Source organism: Crocodylus siamensis, chromosome 7 (genome assembly GCF_052110815.1).
Source record: "Crocodylus siamensis isolate JL-2025a chromosome 7, ASM5211081v1, whole genome shotgun sequence".
In the NCBI taxonomy this organism is placed as follows: Eukaryota; Metazoa; Chordata; order Crocodylia; family Crocodylidae; genus Crocodylus; species Crocodylus siamensis.
The window spans coordinates 95,974,354-96,001,098 of record NC_143401.1 but is presented as its reverse complement, the minus strand read 5'-3'; the positions used below and the strand labels follow the sequence as shown (position 1 = coordinate 96,001,098).

Below are 26,745 nucleotides of genomic sequence, written 5' to 3'. Positions count from 1 at the left end.
CAGCCATTCCAGAGCCTCTCTAGGCAGGTGGTTCCACGCACTGCAATGCCATTTTCCCTTTAATGATCAGTCTGTATTTTCTGGGCTATGGATTCAGTTTGTTCCTCCTAGCTTTGTCACTGACTGACATGATCTTTGCCCTTTCCACAAAAATTCCTTGACATTTTTTGTGAAAAAGGCAGGCCATGGGAATAAAATTTTCTTAATGTTATGACTGAGTGCACAGCTGTCAACTTCATTCATTAGGAAAAGCCATGTGCCTTAAAAATGTGAGAGTTGATTGACTTCTGCTCAAGTTGTAGGAGGGGTTGCTGTTGCTCAGATAGCAGCACAGTTGGGAACCTAAGGTGATATTAGAGGGTTTGGTGAATTTCCACTGTGATTTGGAGGAGCCTTCCTTTGGCAGGAAATTGAACAAGGATTGTGTCTTTCTTCGCTGGGCACCAGGACAGAAGAGATAGTTCATGCATTTAAAAAAAATAAATATTTTAGCCACATTTGCAAATAGCATGAAGGGAGCATCTGTACAAGACATTTGCTGCAGAGCTGACTAATTATCATAGAATCACAGAAGTTGGGTTGGAAGAGACCTTGTAGATCTTCAAGTCCGACCCCCCGCCTGGGCGGGAGAAAAAACTGGGCTCAAATGATCCTGGCTAGGTAGGCATCAAGCCTTCTCTTAAAGACCTGCAGGGCAGGAGCCAGCACCGCTTCCCTTGAAAGTTGGTTCCCGATCCTAGCTGCCCTGATGGTGAAGTAGCTCTTACGGATGTCTAATAAGCTGTGCAGTGAATGTCTCGTGTCTACAGGTGCAGGGCTGTTAGGCTGGAATAAACTAGTTAACTCCGCAGGAGGGTAGTACTTGTAAATACAGGTGTTGTCTGGCTGCAGAGTGTTTTTACTCCTCAGTGCCTCTGAACGCTGAGCTGAAGGGGCCTCTGCTAGTTCAGGGCCACCCGCGCCCCACTCCATTGCTCACTTTGAAGCAACATGGACACATAAAACAACTTCCTTGGTTTTATTTAAAGAGATGGAGGGGTTTGAATAACAGAACCCCCAGCCTGTTGCAGTCTGCCCTGCAAATCAGAGCCCACTTGATAAAGAGGGCATCACACAACAGCATCTACTCCATGTCTATCCCCTCATCAGCTCTGCTTTCCTTAGTCTTGGCCCACGCTGGAGGAGGACCTCAGCCACTGGCCTACCCTCTTTGGCTAAGATCCTGAGAACAATGCAGGGATAACCTCCCCCTTCCCCATTTCTCTTTTTTTAACCATAGGCAATTAAAAGGGACATAGGCTTAGTGCATGTCCACTGCTCCGTAATAACTGCCTGTGTACATGCTCTTACCCTGCAATGAAGTGAAAGGCAAACCACAAGACCGTATTCTTCCCCTTTAAAACACATTCAGGTGCAGCTAGCTGGTCTCCATAGCACCCTGCTCTGCACTTTGCTAGATGCATGCCAGTCATTTTTGGGATTGCACGATGACTCTTCAAACCCATTTCACTTTATTCCATGACAGCCGATCAGTCAAGAAACAGGTGTTGATTGGAACTGGTGTTGCCAGGTATTCAGGTGGAGCTTAAAATAATTGCTATAACTAATTTCTAGACAATGAGCCTTGATCTACTATCAGTACGATCAGTGTACAAAAAATACCCCTGTATTTTTGAGCTATAGCCTACCACTTAACTCTGGAAGCACAGAAATAGCCATTCTGAACTATGTGATTTTTGGTTTAGTGATAAGCTATAGGGAACACAGAAGTCCAGCAACTGATTATTTCTATTTTTTTTTCTTTTTTTGGGGGGGGGGGGATTAGTCTATCCTTACTTTCATGAAATGAGGTTAGACAATAGCATATGTAAGCTAGGAGATTCTCCTTAGCATATTTTAAATGCTCACAAAACCACATGGTAAAATCATAAATAGGTCCCAGTAGCTCTTCTGGCATGACTCTGGGGATATGTTGGAAGGTGTATACGTGTTTGCTTCCCTAGTCAAGCTCAGAAGCAATATAGCCACACAAAAACTCCACTTCTGCATGGTAAATAGATGCCAGCTGGTGCTGTGAAGTAACAGGACACAAATCACTCCAGGTTCCCCCCACACTGTTAGAATAACCAGCTTGTAAAATGGACTCACAATGAGCTGTAGCTGAGAAAACACCAGGTCTCCGAGAGAAAGAGTTCACACTCTCTTTCACCACAAGAAGCAGCTCCAAGTGAGGAGGTATTGCACCTTCCATCTTGACCTGACAAAATTTGAGTGCACACATCTCCAGTCCAGTTTCCAGTGTGCACTTTGAGTGCACACGTCTCCAGTTTCCAGTGTGTGCCAGGTTTGATACAGGACTGACTACTGTAAATGTCTTCAGCACCTTAAAAATTGCTGGCGATTGCTTTTGCAAGAGCTGAAGACTGCGTGCTTGTTGTGCGTTTGCACTGAAGCACTGTGCCCTGACAAGGTGATGATCACCCAAGACTTTCCCATCACCAGCATTGCTCCTGGAACTAGAAAATGGTTTGATCACACACTGTCCTGGTCTCCTCCAAGATGCAAGTTAGTTACAGCGTGAAGCACCAATCAGTTGAATTCTCCTTTGAGCAGTTTCTGTTGAAGAACGCACCCCATCTTCTCAATCAGCTTCTCCAGTGTCAGTCCAGTGCAGCCTTGTGTTAGTGGAAAGGACCTCCTGGGTCACTGAGTCCAATCCACTGTAGTTGCAGGCACTGCTTGATATAATCCCTATCATGAGTGTATCAAGCTCCATCATGAAAGTAGTCAGATTTTTGGCCTTCTCTCCTCCCATAGGAAAATTAGTCCAGCACTTCACTGCCCTTCTAATGTTTATATCCACCAGGTCTTGTTCCAGCATTGCCTTTTAGCTAAAATAGCTCTTCTACATCTATGGTGACAACCCCCGCCCTTCAATGTAGTTATGAAGAGCAACTATATTCCCTTTCAGGCTAAACAATCCAAGCTCTTCTAGCCTCCTCTCGTATGACATATGACAGGTTCTCCGTTCCCTCAATCGTCCTAGTTGCCCTTCTCTGCACCTGTTTCAGCCTGAATTCATCTTTCTCAGACCTGGGTGACCAGAAGCACACAGATTCCAGATGGAGTCTCACCATTGCCTGGTACTACTGCATCCCTGTTTCCCTACCTACCTCTCTTGAGATGTCTTGAGTTTGTCCTCAGGGTGCAAGGGCGTGCAACTCAAAACGCTGCATAAATCTGTTCTTAGAAAAACGCTGGAACTGAAAACAGAAGACAAAGAAGCCTTCAGCTGTGGTGAGTTGTCATAGTTCCACCAGCCAAGGACCTTGCTTACCATCTCATCACTTTTTCTTTTTTTTTTATCTTATCATTTTCAGATATGATGGAAGGTCCTGGGGAAAGGTACCCAGGACTTAGCCTTCTGCAGAGGTTGCCTGTTGTGATTGTTATGATTGACAAACTGGGCTGAGAGCAACTGGTTTCACATTCAGCAGTTGGCAAAGGGCAACAACTTTTTAATCGTTAACAACTTGAGTCAAATCCTCTTTGATTTACATGCGATACATCAAATTATGCTCTGATGAGTATAACTGTAGAATCATTTCCACTGAAACCCATGGACTTAACCTGGTCTTTATATTACTCACCTTCTGCCTGCACCAAAATGCTAGTTTCAATTTAGGCATGTATTTGGTAGCCGTGTTAGTCTGAGACAAAAAGAAATGCAAAACTCTAGAACTCTCGATTCAGAGATGATGCCTTTGATTAGATCAACTTTAAAAAAAAAAAAGCAAAACAAATTATTTTTTTCTGCAAGCTTTCAGGCTCACATGCCCTTCCTTAGGCTCAAGAAACATTAAAGATGGCAAAAAGTCCCCAGTTTCAATTTACAGATTATAATGAGACATGATTTTTCAGTCTGAGAAACAAAGCTATTCAATTAATTAAGTTTTGCCTTGTTTTTGTAAGGGAATACATCCATTCTGCTGTCAGTCTAGCAATGCTAACAAAATTACAGCTGAGATAACTGACCCAAAGTAGCTGTCCTCTCTCTTCTCTGTCTACAGCATGTGGAAAATTATTTAACTGGAAACATAAGGAGCTTGCTTGCTCATGTTCTTTATAAAAGAAAGCAGCAGCAGCAACTGGGATAGCCTAGTAACCAATAAGTATGGGCCTGACGTGCATTTACCTCCCATTGAAATTTCAAGGGGAAAAAAAAGCAGTCTTGGAGCTTTACATGACAATTACTAAATAAAAATTAGAAAAGCTAATGCTGTATCTTTAGATGGTGCCTTTAGTATACGAATCTCAGAATTACAAAATGAGTCTCTGAGGGAGAAAAGACGGGTCACTCTAAAAAGACAGACTGATGTGGAGAAATACTGCAGAGAGAGTCTAGGAAAGGTTGCATATTTGCAGATCCAAGAAGCTGTAAGCATTAGAGGAAAGCTAGACATGCATACAATCTGAGTGATCATTTTTCCCTCTTTTCCTCTGCAATGATTTGATCCTACATAAATAACGCTCTGCTTTAGAGAGACAGGTTTGCCACTGCTTACCACTAGTAGCTGCTGAAGGAGGCAACAGGGCTGCAGGCACTGGTTATACATCGGACTTGCTGAGCTGATCGCAGCTAGTAGCCAGAGCCAGGAGAGTGGAGGAATGGTGAGATTCTGCCTCAAGGCAGAGGCGATGACTGAAAGCTCAGGAGACTTGCAGCTGTAATGACAAATAGGCTTCATAGATGCAGTGGACACATGCAGTGAACATATGCTTTTAGTTCTGCCCCTCCATGGCTCAGTCTCCAGGGCTGGTCAAGACGGTGGCGAGTAGAAAGTCTGGCCTCTCCAGTGGGGCTCCACTTGGCCAGAGACGTCCATTTATGCACAGCTTCATCTCTTTGGAAATCCAGATGCAGAAGTGTTATTCTGGAATTCCCAGAACCTGGTTTCTGGTACATCAATGAGTTTGAGATTGCAGTGCTTTCTCGATCCAACAGAACAAGGGGCATGACCACAAAAGTAGTACCAGGTGTTTCTGGTTGAATAACATTCACTGTACCAATGAGCAGGAAATGATGGCAGCCACCTTGAGATGATGAAAGATATTTCCTTTCTTCCAGTGGAATCTTGTGGGGGAGAGTTGAGTATTACCTACAAAGCAGCAAACATCTTTCAGGACTAAATATTTTACTTCAGAGGCACATAAAAAAAATCTCGAGCATCTCACCCACAAAATTAAGTCAGACTTTGGGCCCAGTTGGGTAACTCCAGTTGAATTAATGGACTTATATTTAGTATGAATTTGGATCAATAAATGAGAACTATATTTATATCCTGGGAAGAGGAGAAGGTTTTGATAAATATTAATGCTGACTGATCAGGGAATATTTGGTTCAAATTCTAAGTCTTGGTCCTTATGCTCAAGCTGCTCAGTGCCTTGGGACCAGGGTATTTACAAGACATCTGTCTTTGCAGAAACCAGGATCATCTCAGGTCTCAGGGACTAATTGGAGGATGTAGGATGAACTACCCTGGGAACCACCCAACTACTTTGGGTGGGTCCAAAGAAGATGGAGCTGGACTGTTCTCAGTGGGGGCAGATGCCAGAACAAGGAGCAATGGGCTCAGGCTGCAGCAAGGAAAGTTGAGGTTGGATATTAGGAAAAACTCTCTCACTAGGAGGGTGGTGAAGCCCTGGACCAGGCTACCCAGAGGGGTGGTGGGGTCTCCATCCTCGGAGGTTTTTAAGCCCCAGGTAGACAAAGCCCTGGCTGGGATGATGCAGTTGGGGCTGGTCCTGCTTTGAGCAGGGAGCTGGACTAGATGCGACTCCTGAGCTCCCTTCCACCCTCATTGTCTTTGATTCTGTGATTCTAAGAAAAAACCATGAGGCTCCCAGAAGACATTACACTTGAGGGGTAATTAGTCTGTTAATTGCATAACCCAGCCACATGCTCAGAAACTGCCACAAAAAGGGAAACCAGCCACAAAAATATTACACAAAAAGCATATAATGTTACTAGTTTCCATCATGCTTTAAACTGAACATTTGGCAAGGTTAGGACTGCACTGGAGTCTCCAGCCAGGCCCAATGTGGCCCCACTGGCCAACAATTAGCTGATCGTCAGCGGGCTCTGGGACCACACTGAGGCCTGCCAGCCACCAGTCACCTGATCGCTGGCTGGTCTCAGGGACTGGACGGGAGCTGGTTGGAGCCCCAGGATAGTCCCCATCCAGCCAATGATCATCTGATTGTTAGTTCCCAGCTTTCAAATTGCCAGTTCAGGGAAAGCCTGGTATCATGATTTTTGGCTTCCCCTGTATTGGCAAATAGGGCACCATTTGGCTCTGATCCTCAATCCCAAAATATGTAGCATGGCAGGAGGCATGACTCTTGGGACCGGGGATCAGATCCCATCGGGTGGCCTCAGAATCCACAGCCTTTTGCTCCAAGTACCAGGGCCTCTGCATTGCTTTCTCTAACACACACATCAAAGTACTTAAACAACCAAACAACCCCCGCTCAAGGAATCAAAACTTGCATGCACAACTCTCTCCTGTCATCATCAGGCGTGGCAAGAAGAGAAACTGGATCAAATGTGACAGATTTTAGCTCTGTTGCTTAATGCAGTAGTTGAAGACACTCAGAAACGGCGAATGAAGGCAATATAAGAAACTGCCTGGGCTAGGCAAGACCGGAAGACGACAGAACAGAGACATACTCTTGCTGTGCACAGTTGGATTTTCTAGGGAAGGCAGAAAGCCTGGTGCGAATAGCCAAAAACCAGCTCAGAGTTTTCTCTAAATTGCAGCTTTGTGGCTTCTGGCACATTACCTAATGCCAATCCCACCTTGTCAGACTGTGCACTGTAAAGGAAGCTAATTCTAGAAGTGGCTTATTGAAAATGAGGGGAAAACCAGGGTGGATCCAGGGAACACTACACGTCATAAACAGGATGAAAAAGACGCCTTCAGATTGCAGCAAAAGCATTAACCCAACTGCAAGAGCCTGCGAATGACTCAGCAGAGTGGCTCTGGCAGCAAACAGGCAACGTGCTGCGAAGTCTGGTAGCAAGGTGGGTCCAGCAAGTTAACACAGTGCTAACCAGGCTACCGGGAACTGGGCACTTCCCTGTACACGCAGTTGCATTAGCTCTCAGGGGTCATTCGCACCCCTTGCATTCAAGGCTCAGTTGGGGACCTTATTGCAAATCAAGGGGTAATGACCTTTCTGAGGGCACAGCTAGCGAAACAGATGTCCCCCTTTGATACAACGACAGTGACAATGCAGGAGGCAATCATGTCTGCTGGCTCGTGCATTCAGAACTGCCCGCTCGCAGGAGATAGCAATGTGCCAGGAATACATGGTGTGATTTCTCCCTCCCTGCCCACCTCTTCTGCGCTTGGTTACTGAATCATTCCTCCCTTGTTGCGTCACGTCAGGATAACCTGCCCTGATAACGCTGGAGACAGGCTGTGATGACACCACTGCAGCAAAGTGATGCCAGCCAAGTGTCTTGGCCTTGCTATTTCAGCAGCACCCTTTGGCTCAGCAGAAGCTTACGTGCCACTTGGGCACCCTGGCAATGCTGGGATGAGACCGCTAGCTACCAGAATATCTCACCATTGTAAGTCCCCAAGGGAGATGCACCCTGTGTGTCCAAGATCAGCGTGTATTACTATTTGTCTTTGGACCAGAGGGGAGTTTAAGCTAGAGAGCTCCTTGCGTGAGACAGAGAGGCTGCAGGAGATGGCTGAGGCCATGAGACGTACAAGGGTGAGCATTGCAAAAACAGTCAGTGGATAAATGGAGAAAGGAAAATCGGAGCCTTGTTTAAAGAGATCGCTTCAAATCTAAGGCTTATTCTCCCCCAGTGGTGCTCAGAGGGGCCTCACAGGCTGGATGAGTGGCGCAGGGTTGGTCTGCAAGCTGGACCTTGTGCACGGGGTCAGGGCAGGGGTTGGTCGGTGGCTGGGTGCTGTGCGCTTGCCCTCTGCACAGAATTGTGCCTACAGCCCAGCCCAATCCAGTGCGCGGGGCCAAGTCATTGGGCCCACGGGTCTCTCCAGGGGTCTGGAAATTTGGTTGTAGGGGAGCAGTAGCAGTGTTAATTGCTGCAGCAGTTGACTGTTCAAATTTTGGGACCTGTGGGGAGCCCCATGGGCTAGATGCCATGGCTCTGCCTGCTGCATCTAGCTCACAGGCTGTAGGTTGACTTCTACACTCTGAGGCTCCTGCTGCTTTTACTGCAGCTGCACCTATGGCATCCAACCTGCCCTTGTGTAGACACAGCTCTGCCGCACAAACTTGTCTGCCAGCGGTTACACCAGCTCCCCGCACAGGCAGAAGCTGCTGCAGAGCTGCATCCTCGGGGGGAGTTTTGCTATTGCAGCTAGGCAGGTGATCCATTCCTACCCCTAGCCAATACAGGCGATTCCTGCTGAGCTTTATAACAAAGACAAGGCCCACGTTAATACATGAAACCAAGCAGGAGGGTAGAAAGCCTACAGCAGACAGGCTCCAGGCAATCCCCTGCTTATCTGTCCAGGGGTAGGTGGGTCAAATTATCCTGGTGTGATAGGCTGGAAGGAGGTTGAGGACATTGCCTGTATTGTGACGACACTCCTGTCTTTTCGCTCGATCATTGCCAAAGCACAGATCAGCGTTCTCTCATTTCAGGATCCAAAGCTAAATCTCAGAGCTAGTGTATGCAAGACTGATAAATTGAGATTAGTAGTTCCCATCCTCCTTTGAGAGAGATACTGCTATACAGTTTCTTAGAAAAATCAAGCACAATACCCACACGGACTAGAATACACAGCAGAAAACACCATACCTAGCATTTGGATGACTATGCATATCCGTTAACACAAATGCTATTAGTAAGTCAGCTAGGGACTTCTCCACTCGGTTGCTCTTACATATGTTCAAATATAAGATTTGTAATGTATATTTACACTTCTATGCTTTAGCAAACACATAGAAAACACATTCTGATCTCCTTTCATTGGTGATCGTTCAGCCTTAGCGTTTGAGCAGCACACCTAGCGCGTGTGTGTGTGTCACCTGGGCTTTTCGGAGCTTGAGCAGGAACGCAAATCCATTCAAAGCACATGAGAAGCCTGTCAGCAGATACTCAGCCTGAGGTCTCCACAGCAAGGGGCTCCTCCATCCTTCCACCTCTGAAGTTAATAATTTACTGGTTGTTAGGTGCCGGTGAAGCAGAAATCTGTAGCCTGTCTCCAAAGAGATGCCAGTGTTGGGACCCAGTTATCCCAACAGAGTTAATCCCCAGCACCGTATCTAGACTGCTGGTGGCCCTGGGCGAACTTTTAGTATTGCCCCCCACCTTCGCCAGAGTTAATGATAATCATAATTTTAAAATTACCATTTTCGGGCCGCCTTTCTGTCCGGGTTCTGGGCAGGTGCCCAGTTCGTCAATGCCTGTGTCCAGCCCTGGTTATCCCATTCCTGTGCCAGTCGGCTGCTGAGTCCATGGGACTAGAGCTGGGCTGGTCTCAGTGGGGGCAGACGACAGGACAAGGAGCAATGGGCTCAAGCTGCAGCAAGGGAAGTTTAGATTAGATATTAGGAAAAACTTTCCCACGAGGAGGGTAGTAAAGTGCTGGAACAGGCTAGCAGAGAGGTGGTGGACTCTCCCCATCCCTGGAGGTGTTTAAGACCCAGCTAGACAAAGCCTTGTAGTTGGGCTGGTCCTGCTTTGACCAGGGGGTTGGACTAGATGTGACCTCCCGAGGTCCCTCCACACTCTCATTTTCTATGATTTTATGACTGTCTTAGCTAGTGTATGAACACGTGCCCCTCCCACTGCTCTCTGAGGGGCTCAGCTGTCCGAGGGTGGCTGGGTGTGAGCTGGCCGGCAGCTTGCCCACAATGGAAACTGCTTATCCAGCTCCTGGTTACTGCCACACACTATCCCTGGATGCTTCTGCGCCCTTCCAGCTGCTTTTCCCTTCCCTGCTCTCTGCATGTGTGCAGACACAGCATATTCCAGCTAAAGTCCATGCCTTCTTCTTACCACTTCCCCCCTGGACAAAGCTTCCTGGATACTACCAAGGCTGCTCACTGCTGCCATGTTGCTAAGCAGGGACCTCTTAGGCTAATAATGGAACAACACGGGGGTACTGCTAAGAGTTTTAACCTCTTCATTTGCAAGAGCAGTGGCTAAGATGAGAAGCTTCACAACAAAGAATGTGCAGTGAGGTCTAAGGGGACTAAGGTTGGGGGGCATGCTCTGTTGGGGACAAGATGACAGTGGAAGGGATATGCCAAGACATCTGGCCTTCTGGGTGCCTCCCCTTCCCATGGACTGGGATGCAAAGCTGGAAGAAGCTGAACCCAGGCATGGATGGGGGCAGGCCCTTTGTCCTCTCTCTGCCATCCCAGGCTCTTTGTTCTCTGTTGTTTCTTCTTTCCTCTTTTGTCCAGTTGAGATCAATGGGATTTTAGGTGCTTCCCGACAGGACCTCCGAGGCATGTCTACATGGGCTCCTCCTGACTTGCACGCTTGTCACGAGGAAACAGTGGAGGACTTGAATGCTTCAGGAAAGCCCCTGGCACAGGGATCCTGAGAGCTGGGACAGGGCATCTCTGTAGCATCCTCACTGCTGCAGTTCCCGGTTTGGAGCGTGGGGAGTGGGAGCAGGTGGGTAAGGCTTATATTTCAGTGTATATTCACCTAAGGAGGCTGCCGGGGCGCCCACAGCACCCGCTGGCTGTCCCGCTGTTGGAGAGCCGCGAGAGAAGCCAGTTCTCCTGGAGGGGAGGACCAGCCGGCACCTGCAGCTGCTGCGCTGCGCTGCGCTTTGCGTACGCGCGACTTGACCATTGGCTCCAGTCAGCCGATGCCTGACAACCAGAGCAAGACAGCCTGCCCGAAGGGGTAAATATCGCGTGGCCTCATACAGGCTCTTGTCCTAGCAACGACTTTGCTGCCTTCTGCATCTCTCGCATTTGCCAGACCTCTTTCAGCTGCTGCCTTCATTCCCCATCACCACTTGGCTTCCTTTCCCCATTCCTGTTTTCCTGACCATGCTTCTCTTCCCTTCTTTTTCGCTGCCAGATTCCTCCCTCCTGTCTCTCTCCCATTTTCCACTGTTAATCTCCACCGTCCTGCTCTGCCTTCACCCTAACACAGCTAACCACCTCGGACTCATTTACTGCCTCTTGTTCCCATTGTCTCCATCTCCCTTCTTCTCTTCTCTCTTCCCCTTGCAGGCCTGTCAGTCTCTTGAGGGCCAAAAATCATTAGTCTGAAACTATCCTTCCAAATAGCTACCACTTGTGAAATGATAATGCATACCGATTCTTCAGAGCCAGGCACTTAGGGAGTAGGAGGCAGGAAGCACTACAGAGCAAATCTGAGATACCCTGCCCAGGCGTGCTTTGTAGCCATCGCTTGAATTTCAAGGGCTTGACCCTGTACTTTATTCCGGAAGAGTACCTTCTGTTAGGTCTCCTGTTCAGTCTGCTCGCTGAATTCCAGTTAAGCCGCTTGGATTTTCATCTACTGGATCAAAATCGAGAGTGACCGACATACCGCACGTTCAGGGAACAAAGGAGACCAGAGAGCAAAAGGGAGGGTGGTTTTGGAAGCCAGTCTCAGGTCTGAATTAGCTCTTAGCATAGGATCTCTCCAGAGGGCACCGGTATTTCTATTTCCTGGTTTCTGCTTGAGATGGAAACACCGCAGCGTTTTGGCCCCATTACCTAGTGTCTTGCTTGGGAGCTCAGAGAGGGACGGAGGCAGGCAATGACATGAAAAATAGTGGAGGAGAAAAGAACCAAACATTTAAGAAACATCAGGAACCGGGTTTGGCTTTGGATCGGGTTGATCCTGCCAAGGCCGACTCACTTGAGCAGCCCCTTTCTCATGCTGATAATTAGCCTGCGACCCTCGTCGCTGCAGGCTGTTATGCCAGCCAGGAGCGTCACTGAGTTCAAAGTGGGATGAGTTGTATTTATGAAGGACAGGTCCATCAGGGGATACCAAACACCACAGGCAGAGCTGCCACCTCCTGCGGAAGGCTTGGAGGGTCCAACAGGGATGAATTATTCAACGTATGTCCTGTTTCCTATGCTCGTCTTCTATAGCCCCCATTGATTGCCACTGCAGAAGACTGAGCTAGATGGATTGCTTGTCTGACCCAGCTTGGCAAGTGTTTTGGGACTACCTAGGTGAGTACAGCTTGCAGAATGACTTCATGCAGGAACAGAGCGCAGGACAGGGGTGGGCACATCTGGTGATAACAAGTTAAGACCATTCAGAACGAACAAGTTCAGTGCAGAGAAATTGTAGCAAGCTCCTGCTGGAAAGGGCACCGGGACATCACCTTCTCCAAGGCAGGATGAGCGCTCCTTCAAAGGCCATCCAACCCCTTCTCAATGACCTGGTCCAACCCGTTCTCCCCGACAGCCCCAACGAGCTCGTTCAGTGCCTTGCTGTCCTTCCAGACAGAAAGTTCTTACTAATATCTAGTCCAAATCCTCTTTGCTGCCATTGAAGCTGATCACTGCTTGGCCTGGCTCTTGTGGGAGTCATGTAGAGCGATTGATCAACATCTCTTTGACGATGTCGCTGGCCTTACGACAGGCGACTTCATTTCTCATGCAGTCAGCCAGAGTTGAGAAAACTCAGGAGAATCCAGTCCCATGACAGAGAAGAGAGGCGGATGAAAACCGGGCAATTTTGTCCTTGGCACTGCAAATCTTTACTCATCAGCCTTACCCATTGACCCCAGAAGGATACCTCACCTGATTAAGAATTATCCATGTCAGTAGAGTCTTACAGGACAGGTCCTTTAAGTGTTGGGTTTATATCCTTCTTTGTATTACATTATCTATATCACCATGAAATATTATTGTAACAGGACTGGAATATTTGAGCATTGATATTTCTAGGCAAATGGTTAGCAGGGGAGGGTGAATTCCCAGGTGTGAGATGAGAGGAAGGGACCCAGGGTGGGTTGTGGAAACACTCCAGGCACAGGGGGATGTGCAGAGATATAAAAAGAGGTGGAAAAAAGGGGAGAAACTGGCAGCATGCACAGCTTGAGCTGGGAGGGAAGGGCGCAGAGGTCTGCACGGTGAGGCAGGTGTGTGGGAAGATGGGTGGCCTGATTTTAACCAACCAGTTAGCTCAATCCTAGCAGACACCACGAGAACATGTCTGCTTTCCAACGCGCATGCACACTCAATAAAACATAGTTTGCTCAGCCAATTTCAGAGCAATCATTTCACAAGTGCTGCAATAACAGGAAAAGGATGGCTCTTAAAGTGCAGGGCTGGGGGACTCATCCCAGCTCTGCCAGAGACTCTCTGGGTGCATCTACACAAGATGCTAACTGTGCAGCTACCTAATAACACTGCACAGGAGCGTGCTGGGGAAAACCCGTGCTAATTTGCTACTGCGCAATAGCATTAGATTACTGCACAGTTAGCATCTGTAAAAACCCATGCCCCAGTACTACGGCACACACAGTAGCACCACTTACGGCACATCTATTTAGTATTTGGTTATCCAAGTACTAAATTTAATGCAAAGTAACTATGTGTAGATGCACCCCCATGTGATCTCAGCCATATTCTGTCCTCCCATAGTGATAGCAAGGACTACTGACTCCCAGCGCCACATTTCCCTGTTTGTACACTGCTTTGAGATCCCCAGTGAAGGGCTTTAGCCAGTAATTAAATAGCTCTTGGCAACAAGGAAACCAGGATAGGCAAATTAACTGTTTCTAACACTTTAGTACCCAGCCCTGTTTTTTTCCCCCTGGGCGCCTATCCTGTTGGAGTTGTTTACACCTGTTTCTATGAACCAAACTAAAGATCAATGTGCAAACAGCCCTGGTATTGATTTATGCTTTTAGCTGATGCTCTTGATTTATGCTTTTAGATGGCCGTGAGACAAACACTTTGGCTCTGACACATGAATCCGGCCAGCAGAGAGAGCGTCAGATCATCTAGGCTGTAGCAGACCAGCTGCCCAGACACTTCCCCACGCTCCCTCACTGGCTCCGCACCCAGGCTCAGAGCCAGTTTCCAATCTCAGCCACAACATGGTAAATGCGGAGTTGGTACAATGGAGTTACTCTGGATTTCCACCGGGACAGCTGACACTGGGATCCAGCCTTCACTTCCCCGAAGCATTGCTACATCCATGTCAGGAAAAGGAGGGGTGCAGCTGGCGTGTGTGCTGCTGGCTTCTCCCACGTGGCTTGTATGAAGCAGTCGTGACGTGCCCGTGAGCGGTCACTCCTGCGAAGCAGGCGGGCAGGTTCATCACAGCATCGCTGACTTCTGTTTCCTGGGTCTGCCACTCGGCTTGGCAGCTCTACCAAGGGAGAGATGCCCGGAAAGGCCAGGACCAGAGAGGGAGGCCTTTCCCTCCCAGAGCTGCCTGCTGTTCCCTCTGAAGTCACGCCAGACCGATTTGTTTTGAAAGGCAATTTCCTGCAAAGTGGCAGATCTCTATCAGGGGACACAGTGCTCAAGTCAGTTGGCACTTCCAAGTCCTAACTGTGTCGCTGCACATTTATATCCTCCGGCCTGAAACAGGCAGGACTGGTCTTGGGGCCTTGTTACTCTGTCCTGCAGAACCCGCTGCTCTGCCAGGGTGATCTGGCTGGATGACGAGACCAGAGCAGAGCAGAGCAGATTTCATGGTGTATGAATAAGCCACCCTGGGTAGCAAACCCCACTTCCCACAGAAGAGACTGATGCAGCAGCAGCCTCCCCGAGCGGTGCCAGGATCCATGCCTCTTAGATTTCCAGCTGACCTCAGCCAGCCTCTGAGGACTTTTCCTCACCATCCTGCACGCAGGAAATGTTCGCTACTTCACTCTCTCCGTTTGGAGATGCCCACAGCTGAAGGCAAATGCTTGCAGGTCCACAGAGCAATTCTCATGTCATTCGCGCATCTCCCGCCCAGGTCTTCTTTCCTGCCATTCATCATGCGTGACATACTCTCTTTTGTTTATCTGCCCTCATAATAATTTCTCAGGTCTCTCTGGCAGGGTCCCAGGCTGGACCGAGGCAAGACATCCTCCTTTGAGGTCCTATTTATTTGAGATTAGGTTAAATCAGCAGGGCAGTAATAGGGAAGGAGTGAGTCACTCTGCAGACGTTTAAAGATTTATACCTCTGCAGCATCTTGCCCCCTCTGGAATAAAAAGCAAAGCTCAAGCTGCATGGTTAGGAGCCAAGAGAAGCAGCAAAGAGCCAAGATGCTTCCCCAAGCGCCTTCTTTGCGTTTGTCTCGGTGGCATTAAGAACTTGGCCTCACCACAAGCTTCTCCTGCATGGCTGTGGTCCTTTTCCCCGGGTAGGAGGCGCTGGCTGGTGACGGCAGGTCTGTGCCACATCATTTCATGGCCCTGCCATTCCAGTTTTCTTATTTACTGAAGCAGCCTTAGCACGGGACACTCATTACAGTGATTTCACAGCAACCTCCGAATGGAAGCAGCTGTCTGCATTGTGAGAGTGGTATCGGCACGGGACCCAAGACCCACTGGAAAGTCTTGCAGTCATCAGCCCTATTTGTGAAGTGCAAAACTCCTGGGAGCCCTGGGCTATGCTGTCCTTCTGGACAACTTCTTCCAAGAAAATGCAAAGACTGAGTTTTGCCCCCAGTGCCTATTTGCTTGCTGGAATCCCTTCGAATAGCCGCTTGCTCCATTTGGCTGAAAGAGCCGGCAGTCATGGGGTGAAAGCATTCAGACCAAAAAATTACTCTGGCAGCAGTATAAAGGTCTCTAGTTCCAGAGTGCGGAAGGGACCTGCCAACCCACACAAAGAATCAATTGCCCAATTCAGTGCAAAAACTTCCATTAACTAAAAATTAAACCCACAAACACTTTTCCTTTGGGAGAGACATCTGTGAAGATAAGATACTCATTTCGCTGGACGGACTGAGTCAAAGGCAGCAACGGAACAACTGCATTCACCCTGGTAAACATCTGGGGCTCCAGATCAGAAGGATGCTGGGGTGCTAATTTTAGAGGGAAAAATATTATGCTGAAACAGGGTCAGTTTTGCAAATCTTATTCTTGCATATAGACCGACTGGAGTCAGTGAATTCACACCTGCGAGTAGGGATTATTTGCAAGGGATGGAAGAATGAGCCTCAAGTGTCAGTGCTAGACTATCGCACTTACTTTACAATGATAAGATGCAGCCCCCTTATCAGCCATTTAAAACAGCAGCTTATAGTTGCATTGCTTTTCGTCCGTAGAAACCTACTCGACAAACAGAAGGTGCCAAGACCCTCCAAGGAAACGCAGCTGCCTCAGAAGCAGTACGCAGCAATACTTTTAACGGTGCAGGGGAACAAGAGATGGCAGGCTAGCTCAGCGAGGCACAATGCTGGACCCAAATGAAATGGCAGAGCACTGAGGAATGCAGAAGCCAGCCAGATTCAGCCCAAATCTCAACGGGCAGGCTGCGAAATGCTGGCTGGGGTCAGGGTTAGGGCTAGCAGGCTGCTGCAGATGGAGGTTCCTTAAGAAATGGGAATCCCAGGGGCACTTCCCTGCATATTAGGGGATTTAAAAGATATGCCAAAACACACAGCTCATGCCACAAAAAGCAAACACCCCTGGGCCTAGGTTTTTACTTGGGGATTTGAATGAGAGTTATTTGCCAGCACGGCAAGTGAGGATGCTTAAACCACTTGTATGCTCCTAGTAGGGACACTTGGGGACTGCATGTGGGAAAAGGAGCCCTTCCCCTGCCTGCACGCACACCCCTGCTGCGCTATTATTTATATGGCGATTGTTTCTAAAAGCACCAGCTGGGAATAAAGGGCTCTCTGTGCTAGGCACTGCACACGTGTCCGTATGGGGGGCCAACAGTCTAAACAGGGAAAGGAAGAGGAAAAAGCATAAAGGATCTTCCCATACTTACAGTGGCTGAAGCCCAGTCCTCCCGTCTCCCAGGCCAGTGCCCTGTCCCCGCTGGACCATGCTGCTGCTGAGGGAGGCAGCAGCCAGCGTGGACCCAACACCAATCCTTGGCAGAGGAGGACCCACATAGCAGAGCATCCTCAGCGTCTTGGCCCCTTCCAGCCTCTGGAAAAGGCAGAAGGAGCTGCTGTGGATCTAACCTTGGCATCACATAGGGAACATACTTGGTCCCCCAAGTCCTCTTTTTTTGGAAGATGAGCTGCATTTTGCAGAGCAGCTGCTATCCAAAGCATCAAGACTTGCTGAGCTCAAAGGGAAGGAAAAATGCAACATCATGACACTGCATTGCACTCGTGCTAAAGGCATCTGTTTACACAAAAGCCGGGATTCCTTCCCTGGCACTGAGAGCTGGGTCTGAACGCAGCTCCGTGTCCCCCGTAGCACAGAGAGAAAAGCTCGAAGGACGTGTTAGCGGGGACACAGAGCTGCGTTCAGACCCAGCTGTCAGTGCCAGGGAAGGAATCCCAGCTTTTGTGTAAACGGATGGCTTTAGCAAGAGCCTACATGTTTGAAGCTAAATAAGTTTCCAAGACGGAATAAAAATGCGCCTAAGACTTTCAAAGCCAGATGTGGGACATCATTACAAATAAAAGATCTGCTGATCACAAAAGACTTTCAGGGTAAAAGCAAGAGATGGTCGATGCTCAGATCTGAAACACCCAAAACTGTAGGTTTGTTCTCACCTCAGTGGGATCGGGCTCAGCTCTTTTCTTCTTCTGAGATGGAAACCTTCCAAGGAAAGGTTTTGCGCAGGGATTGGGAATCTTTCAGTGTTTGTAGGAGCAAAGGTTTATCCTAGGTCTTTGGAAAACAAGCATGGTGAACCCTCTCTAAGCGGCCAGACACTCAGAGGGACCGATGCCTTGCAGTTCACGCTGAAATCAACTGGAGTTGTAGGAATGTAGTACTTCCAACCTAGTGCATATTATGCCCCCAAATAACCTATAAGCCAGTATTAATATCATAGCATTAAAATAAAGCCTTGGTTTTTCTGATTTGCTTTCTGAGGTTTGAGCCTTGGCAAGTGTAAGGACTTGGGCAAATTCCCCTTTTTTTTTTAAGATGAAAACCAAGATTCTAAAAAAATCTGTCTGACTTGCAAGTTGCAGCAAGGGAAGTGGAGGTTAGATATTTGGGAAAACTCTCACGAGGAAGAACGCAGTATTGCTTCTGAACCGACTAGTTGGATCCCATAATTAGAACAACTTTTTATCTCATCACAAGCAGCAAAACATGCCAGAAGCAGCACGCTCTCATGTATTGTGATGTCTTGGAACAAAAGTCTACTTCCCTGCACGAAGCAAAGAAGAGTTTCAAAGAGGTCCCTCTCCTGGAAAGGAACCCAGAACAAAAGAAAACCAACTTTGCCAAAACACCCACCCAGTTTTCTACTGTTAAATGTTTCCCTTGGAAAAAAAATGAATATTGGGAGTTTTTCCTTCCAAAGAAAGTTTTAATCTAAGCCTTAAAAAAAAAATCCACCCTTTCCTTTTAAAAAAGTTTAGCATCAAACCAACAGTATGAAAAACAGGATCAGAGCAGCATTGTTGTAACTAAATCACAAAGCATCAAAAGAACATTGTGTTACGCTGTATAAAAAGCCAACACGCATTCTGCAGCTGTTAAGGCAACCGGTCATTACAGCATTTCATTTGGACATGAGTTCACAGAATCATAGAAAACGAGGGTTGGGAGGGACCCCAGGAGGTCACATCCAGTCCAACCCCCTGCTCCAAGTAGGACCAGCCCCAGCTACATCATCCCAGACAAGGCTTTGTCTAGAAAGCCAGTGGAGAGTCCTCTCTGGGTAGCCGTTCCAGTGTTTTGCTACCCTCCTCATGAGAATTTTTTCCCTTTTGTCTAAACTTCCCTTGCTGTAACCCAAGACCATTGCTCCTTGTTCTGTCACCTGCCACTACTGAGAATAGTCCAACTCCATCCTCACCAGTGCCAAACAGGGGAATAATCAGTTCCCTCCATCTGCTGTCAACCCTCCTACCGATGCAGCCCAGGATGCCGGTAGCCTTCTTGGCACCAAGGGCGCACTGCTGGTTCATATTCACCGTATTGTCCACTGTCACCCCGGGTCCTTTTCTGCAGAGCTGCTGCTTAGCCACCTGGTCCCCAGCCTGCACCCGTGCAGGGGATTGCTCCCTCCTAAGTGCAGGACTTTGCACTTGTCCTTGTTGAACCTCATGAGATTTCTTTTGGTCCAATCCTCCGATTTGTCTAGGTCACTATGAATCCTAGCCCTGCCCTCCTGTGCATCTACTACTCCCCCTGTCTTGGTGCCATCTGCAGACTTGCTGAGGGTGCACTGCATCCCATCTCCCAGGTTGTTGATGAAGACATTGAACGAAGCCAGCTCCAGGACCGACCCCTGGGACACTCCACTTGACATCAGCTACCAATCAGACACTGAGCCATTGATTTTCACCCTCTGAGCCTGACGCTCTAGCCAGTTTTCTTTCTATCTTACAGCCCATTCATCCAACCAAGAAAGTTGCAAGAAAGTTGTGGGAGATGACATCAAAAGCCTTGCTGAAGTCAAGTGACATCACATCCACAGCTTTCTCCGCATCTACACAGCTAGCCATCTCAGCACAGAAGGCAATCAGGTTGGTCAGGCATGACTTGCCCCTGGTGAATCCACGATGACCGTTCCCAATCACTTCTCCTCCCTGTGCTTAGAAATGGATTCCTTGAGGACCTGCTCCATGACTTTTCCCAGCACTGAGGTGAGGCTGACTAGTTTGTAGTCTCCTGGATCTTCCTTTTCCCTTTTTTTAAAGATGGGCACTATGTTTGCCCTTTTCCAATTGTCTGGGACCTTTTCCCAATCACCACAAGTTTTCAAAGATGATGGCCCGTAGCTCTGCAATCACATCAGCCAACTCCCTCAACACCCTTGGGTGCATCCTGTCCACCCCATGTCCAGCTTTTCTAAGTAGTCCCCAACCTGTTCTTGCTCTACTGTTGGCTGCTCCCCTCCTCCCCATACTGTGCTGCCCGGACTGAGATGAAAAAGGCATTGAGCACTTCAGCCTTTTCTGCATCCTGTCACTAGGTTGCCTCCCCCATTCAGGCAGGGACCCACACTCCCCTGACCTTCCTCTACGTACTTGTAGAAACCCTTCTCGTTCCCCTTGCTAGCTGCAACTCCAATTGTGCTTTGGCTTTCCTGACTCCATCCCTGCATGCCCCAGCAATGGTCTTATAGTCGTTTGTTCAAGTATCCACTTTTTCTAAGCTTCCTTTTTTTGTGTTTTAGCTCACTGAAGAATTCCCCGCTAAGATAAGCTGGTCTTCTGCCATATTTTATAGTCTTCCTGCACACTGGGATAGTTCGTTTCTGCGCACGCAGTAAGGTTTCTTTAAAATACAACCAATTCTCCAGGACTCCTCTCCCCTTCAGCCTGGCCTCCCAGGGGACCCTGCCCATCAGTTCCCTGAGGGAGTCAAAGTCTGCTTTTCTCAAGTCCAGGGTCCAATCCCTGGACTTCAGTTACCTCTCGAGTTACATCTCTCAAGACAATAAATTCCACCAGTGATGATGAAACCCAAATTTATGGCAATTAGCAAGTCAGAAGACCAAAATTATTTCTCAACCTATTAGGCAGGGAGTTTATATAACTGTAGGAATCTCCCCAAGAGGATAAAGGTCAAACTAATGTTGAACAGCAACTTGCTTCTCCTACTGCGCTGAATTCATCCACTGGTCATTCATGATCATAAATCAAGAAAGAGGTAGAAAATGACAGGAAAAAGCAAAAACATTTATTTTGCTCTTCAGCAGGAACCCAACAAAGCAAAATGAGTACGTTTAAAACTAGAGGCTCAAGCAGGTAGCTCATATGCTGCACATACATGTACAGTACATTGGTTGTCTGTTTCAATTTCTAAGCAGTTTGAAATTCCTTAGAAATGGCCTGATCCTGTTACGTGCCATGTGCTGTTTGAGAGCAGGTGCAGAGAACCAGCCACTGTTATTGAAATCAGTGGAAGTTGTACATGCTCGAGACCTTTAAAAAAAATAAATAAGCAAGCCTTTTTTTTAAACGATGCAATCAATACATTACAGCTTCCTGGGGGCAGTGTTTGCAGATCTCTCCCGGCTGGCAGGATTACTCTATGCTCAAGGCGAATGGATGGGATGCAGACTTCACTTACTCAACACTGAAGAAAGGCAGGAGGAGAGTTCATGGGGGTGTAATCTCAGCTTGCTAAGGTGATTCTTAGGCTGCGTTAACATAAATCACAGGCCAGAGGCAAGAAGCTGAAACCCCTGGTGCAGAGCAGTGCTAGAAAGTTTGAGTTTAGCATCAACAAAATGTATTGATTTATTTGCTGCCTGCAGAACAAAGTGCCAAAGGTCCTGTCGGCTTAGGTGTGTTGCAGTCTGGCACCGCTGCAAAAAAGGTAAGCTTTATGTAGTATCAGATGCCTTGAAAATATTCAGTTAGGTTTGCTATTTGCCAGCCTCTTTGGATTAAAGGATTTAACTGCCCATGTTCACACACTCCTGTGCTTTTCTCCTAATAGCACAGAATATGGGTGAAGACCAGAGCAATGAGGATGACTGCAGAGAAATTGTCAACATGACTGACAAAGCTCATAGGGTTAGAAGTGATTGTTTGTTGCCACGTTTCCTTTTCATTTTAATATAAATCCTATTTTGAACCCACTGAGATTCTGCAAGCCCATGTCACAAGAACCACTTGAAAGAGATTCATCCCATATGACAAGGGAGAATAAGACATAGGATTTATTAGCTACATAGACATGGAAGGAGCTGGGGAAGGAGGGAAAAAAACGGAGATAGCGATTTTGTTAAAGGAAAAAGCATCCACCTGTGCCGTGGAACAACCTTCGCTCTTGGCCTTCAAGAGTGGGAGGGTGATACACCTCCAGAGTGATTTTGGTACCATGGTACATCAGCAGGAGCAAAAGTGACTGGAAAGAATCCAAAGCAAAAACAGGACCAACAAAATAGGAAATGAAGCAAAATAAATAGGAAATGTAGAGGAATCGTCAACATACCATCACACCCAAAACAAGCAGCACCAATTACCCTCGTGCAGAAAACTGAACAGCCCACAGATCAGGCTGGCACTCAGCAAGTGTCATCCTATAGTACATGCCAGGGTGCCCGCAGAACTTGCTAAGTGGTTTGACAGAGGATGGACAGTGATGCACTGAAAGCACATTACATGCCAGGACCAGGACTATACTCAGCCCTCCTCCAGAAAAAAAAAAGGGGCTGATCCAAGGAAGGGGAAAGGGGGCAAAGTAGTAGAAAATCAAAAGGGGGTAATGGCAGGTGTGGAAAGTCATATTTCCAGAACAGCAGCAACAAGTACACACTCAAGCTTCCTCCTGTTGTTGAACAAGGCCTTGACTGCCTAGCCCTTAGTGTGGTAGTTGCCACATGGTTCACTACATGGACAAGCTTTCTCCCAAGATAGGGCAGGAAGCTGTGATTGTGGCTACTGCTCCTTCTGTCTAGCGAGTTAAGCGGGCAAAATGGATTATCCAAACTGTGATCAAAGTGAATTCCTTTTTAAAGAGAAACAGACTTCTGTCACAAATAGCGAGAGGTTTCTTCACTGAGAAGGCAGCGATAAGTACTAAGCGTTGTCATTTGGATGCCATAAAATTAGTTGCCACAGATGCAAATGGTCTATTATAAAGATTGACATTCTGGAACAAAAGTAATTTGAATTAGCCTAGGTTTTCATATGGCCATTAATCTTTGAAAAGCAGTCCTTCTAGAGGCACGGGAATACAAGGTTCGAATGCAAATTACAATATAAAACACAAATACGTTCAAGTAGTCATTTCTTCACAGTACTATATATGGGAAAAAATTAAATTAAGCAGTGAGGAAGAAGGAAGCAGCAATATCATCAGAATAATGAAGCCAGAATGATCTAGTCAGGAATGTCAGAACTAGGGGTGCACCGACACATCGGTCCATATCGGATCGGCACCAATAAAAGGAAAACTGACATTATTGGCAATCAGCATTTTTTGGCCGACGCAGCTGATAATATCACTGATAAATGCGGCATGCATGTGTGTAGCCACACGCATGCACGTGGCCGGGAATACAGCCGGGCAGCTTGGAGAGCAGCATCTGGCTGGTAAGTCTGTGGGCAGAATGGGTATCGGGAGGTGGGGAAGATAGAGGCCCCCACGGTGAGGGAGGGAGTGGGGCTGGGGCAGAGGACGAAGCTGTGGGTGGCTTGTATGGGGAGCCTGGGTGGGGCATGGCTCCTGCCACTGCACACACCCTGGGGGAGGCACAAGGGGCATGTGTCTTTCAGATGTGTGTGTGTAGGGCGAGGGCAGGCTGCCCACTGTGGGCTTAGGCCCAGGGGCTGCGTTTGGGGCAGGTGGGCAGTGGTGGTGCTGGGAGGGGTGGCTATGGGGAATTTTGGGGTGGCCATAGCCTAGCTCATAGCCACCCCTCCCAACACTGCTGCTGCCTGCCCCAAGTGCAGCCCCTGCTTGCAGCAGGCAGCCCACCCTCACCCTGTACACAAATCCAGCAGACACATTCCCCCCATGCCTCTCCAGGGTGCACACGGTGGTGGGAGCCATGCCTCCCAGACAAGCCACCTGCAGCTCTGTCCTGCATCCTGTCCCAGTGGGCAGTGCCTGCCCCAGCCCACTCCTTCCCTCACCAAGGGGGCCTCGATCTGCCCCACTCCCATGTCCCTCCTTCCCTCCCCCATGCCCTTTTACCTCCATAGACTTACTGGCTGGACACTGCTCTCCAAGCTGCCAGGCTGCATATTGGCTATTGGATTGGTACTAGTCAATAGGGCCGGTTAATAATTGGCCATCAGTATCAGCCAAAAAAATCTTTACCGGTGCACCCCTAGTCAGAACTGTAAGCAGGGGGGTTATTGGTTGTAGCTGTGTTGGTCTGAGGACATAGGCAGACACGGTTCTTTGGGTAGCTGTGCTATCTTTTGTTAGATGAACTAAAAAGTTGGAAAAATTGTTCTTTGCAAGCCTTTGGTCACAAACTCCCTTCTTCAGGCATAGTGAAAGTCTGCTGGTGAATTGTGCACTCTCCAGGGTAGAACAGAAGCCAAAATCCAGGTCTGTGAAAATGCCAATGTTTGGCAGCGAGGAACAAAGGGATGGGAGACAATAGGTGTGAGACAGAACTGTAAGCAAAAATATGATCCATCCTGGGCTCGAGAAGAAACATATTACACAGCTGAAATGGAACAAGCACAGGGCCTCTGAGCGGATGCACACATCGATGAAAGAGTGGCTAGGAACAGTCTTGTCCTCAGAGGCGGTGGGTACAGATGAGATGCTCATCTCTACATCTCACTGGAATTCACACAAAAATGGCAGCTTCTGGGGTAAATATCACCAACTATTTTCCTTGTTGAATTTGGTGTATTCTGGTGAAGTAAAAAGCATCCTGTAACCTTTTCAATCTCACCCACTGCAATTCCTGGGTAAGGTGAGGATAGATGGCGCTGACATATGCATTTCTTAGGACACGAGAACTAACATTTCAAATAGGCCAAAATAAAACTTTATTTAACTGTTACAATATATACTCTCTTACCAACACAATGCACAACACGTTTACAAAACCATCCCTTTTCTGCTCCATTTTCAGCACTGCTTTTGTACAAACCTTGAAAATAAACTGGAAATCTTGGCTATAAAGTATTTTTTTGTTACATTTTCAGAAGCATCAAAAAATATTGTTTTAGGTAAACAAGATCTTTCCTTAATAGGATACTTTCACAGGCAAAACAAACATTTGTTTAAAGACTTACAGGCCTCGCATGCAGTGAAACCACACCATGCACAGCTCTGGTCTTTATACCTATAGAAGAAATGGTGAGAGTCTTCGACAAAAACAGAACCTTGAAATATTCGATGATCATGAGCTACAGTCTATTAAAATTAAAGCTACCTAAATACCCTTCGTACAGCTTTACAAGTAGTGGAGAGATAGGAGTTGATTACAGCACCCAGCAGCTTCCAAAATAGTCTCCGTTATAATGCAGGAGCAGTTGTTACAAGGCAGCCCTTGGAAGAGAACGGGACAGCTGTCATTTTGGCTGCAGGTGTAAGGTGGTGTGATAGGAAGAAAGGTTCAGCCCTGCTGCCAGTCCAGTCAGCTATTAGACTTTAATGCGAGTAGAAGCAGGCTGCACATCTAATTATTTTACACAGAGCATGCAGATGGAAAGAGGGCCTTCAACTGGTCCCTGATGTGCACAGAATAACCCACTGGCAGCCCATGTTTCTGGAAGCAAAAAAAAGAGCGCTACCATTCAGCATGTGGCTACATGGTAGTTAATACGAGTCTATCGACTACCAGTTCTGGCCCTAGTGCAGATCAAATTTCTTGCCAAGAAAATGAAATTCTATGTTCTAATGCTACTGGTATAATAAATATGAAAAAAAAAAAAAAATCAATGCTTAAGACTGTGGAGTTTAACTACCCATTTTGGTCTACATATTTGACAAAATCTTCTCCCCTGTTATTTCTAGATCAAGATGGCTCCTGCACATTCGATTTAAAGAAATAATCTCTCTATTCCAGAGAAAAATGACATTGTCAAGTGAAAATCATCCCTGAGAGCACCATTCCAGCCATATCTATGTCAGAGGTATGCGAGATCCTGTGGAGATATAAAATAGCCATGGACCTACCCAAAATTAAGTTCAGAGCAGAGAAAGGAAGTTAACCCTGTGTGCTCACGTTGGTTTACATAGCATTTACAAATCAATTCAGCAACTCTGAATGTTTTCCACTCCCTGAGCTGGCTACAGTTTAAAGACAGTCGTATGTAATATCAAGCATTGCAATGTTTAGAGCTGTACTTACAGCAGCTGCAATTTTTACAGTGGTAAAGTCAAACACCAAGTTACAAGTGTACAGCAGTTAGTGGTGGTTCATTTATTTCCTGTGACAGGAAGCAAGCAAGATGACCTTCTTTGGTGAGACAGAGCACTGAGGAAGCTTCACGCCTTTGATCCTTTCTTCCAATATTTTAGCCAGCTTTACGTTATGGCTTGTGGAGATGCCACAAGACCATAGTGCAGCACAAGTAAACCATCCTGGTAGAAAAAAAGGGAAAATCATACTGTTATAGCTCTTAAACAAAATCAGGTACTGAAGGAGGAGGAAGACTGACTCCATCTGACAAAGCCACTGCTTCATCGGTCATAGATCCAATTCCACGTGTCTTCTGAAGACTGGAGAACTATTTTATTTTGTATCTCCCTCTTTTCCAGACCAAAGATTTGCATTCTGAAAAGCCAAGGTGATGGGATACATTTCCCTCTTCTCCCTTTCAAGAAGGGAAATTAACCAGGAGATTTAAAAAGCTGTCTCTTCAAGTAATGGTTTCACTTTTATTTTCATCCTAAAACTATTCTTTACATATGCAAAGGCCCCATTTACAAGCCATGCTACTCTTTGTACAACATTCAGAACAAAAAAAATTTAAAGAAATGCAAAGTAGGCATCTGAAGTAGCTGGAGACACCCTGCTATTTAACCCAAGTCAGCAAGAGTGAGGAAGAGACTGGGGTATTACAGAGAAGAGGGAAGTAAGTCTAGTATTGACTGAGCACGGAGATGGCAGTTTTAATCCTCTCTGACACAAACCTTGCTTTTCTGCTTTAGTTCCTCAAGTCAAAGGTGATGATAAATGTCTCCTCTGGGATGTGTGTTAATGTTCACAAAACACATTAATTGTAGAAAG

At 47.2% G+C, this 26,745-nt stretch overlaps 1 protein-coding gene across 2 annotated transcripts in view; it reads right to left on the bottom strand.

Annotated features, from left to right (window-relative positions):
- Positions 1-4,211: 4,211 nt before the first annotated feature.
- The window catches only part of PCGF6 (polycomb group ring finger 6), a 62,537-nt gene continuing 40,003 nt past the window's right edge, over positions 4,212-26,745 (bottom strand). The window contains exon 10 of one of the 2 annotated variants that reach the window (XM_090057628.1): positions 4,212-5,159. In XM_090057628.1, coding sequence (XP_089913754.1) covers positions 4,899-5,159 — 261 coding nt within the window. In that variant the 3' untranslated portion in view covers positions 4,212-4,898. Of the gene's footprint in view, positions 5,160-24,524; positions 26,097-26,745 lie in introns of those variants that run through there. The other variant, XM_090057629.1, reaches the window with a different exon arrangement.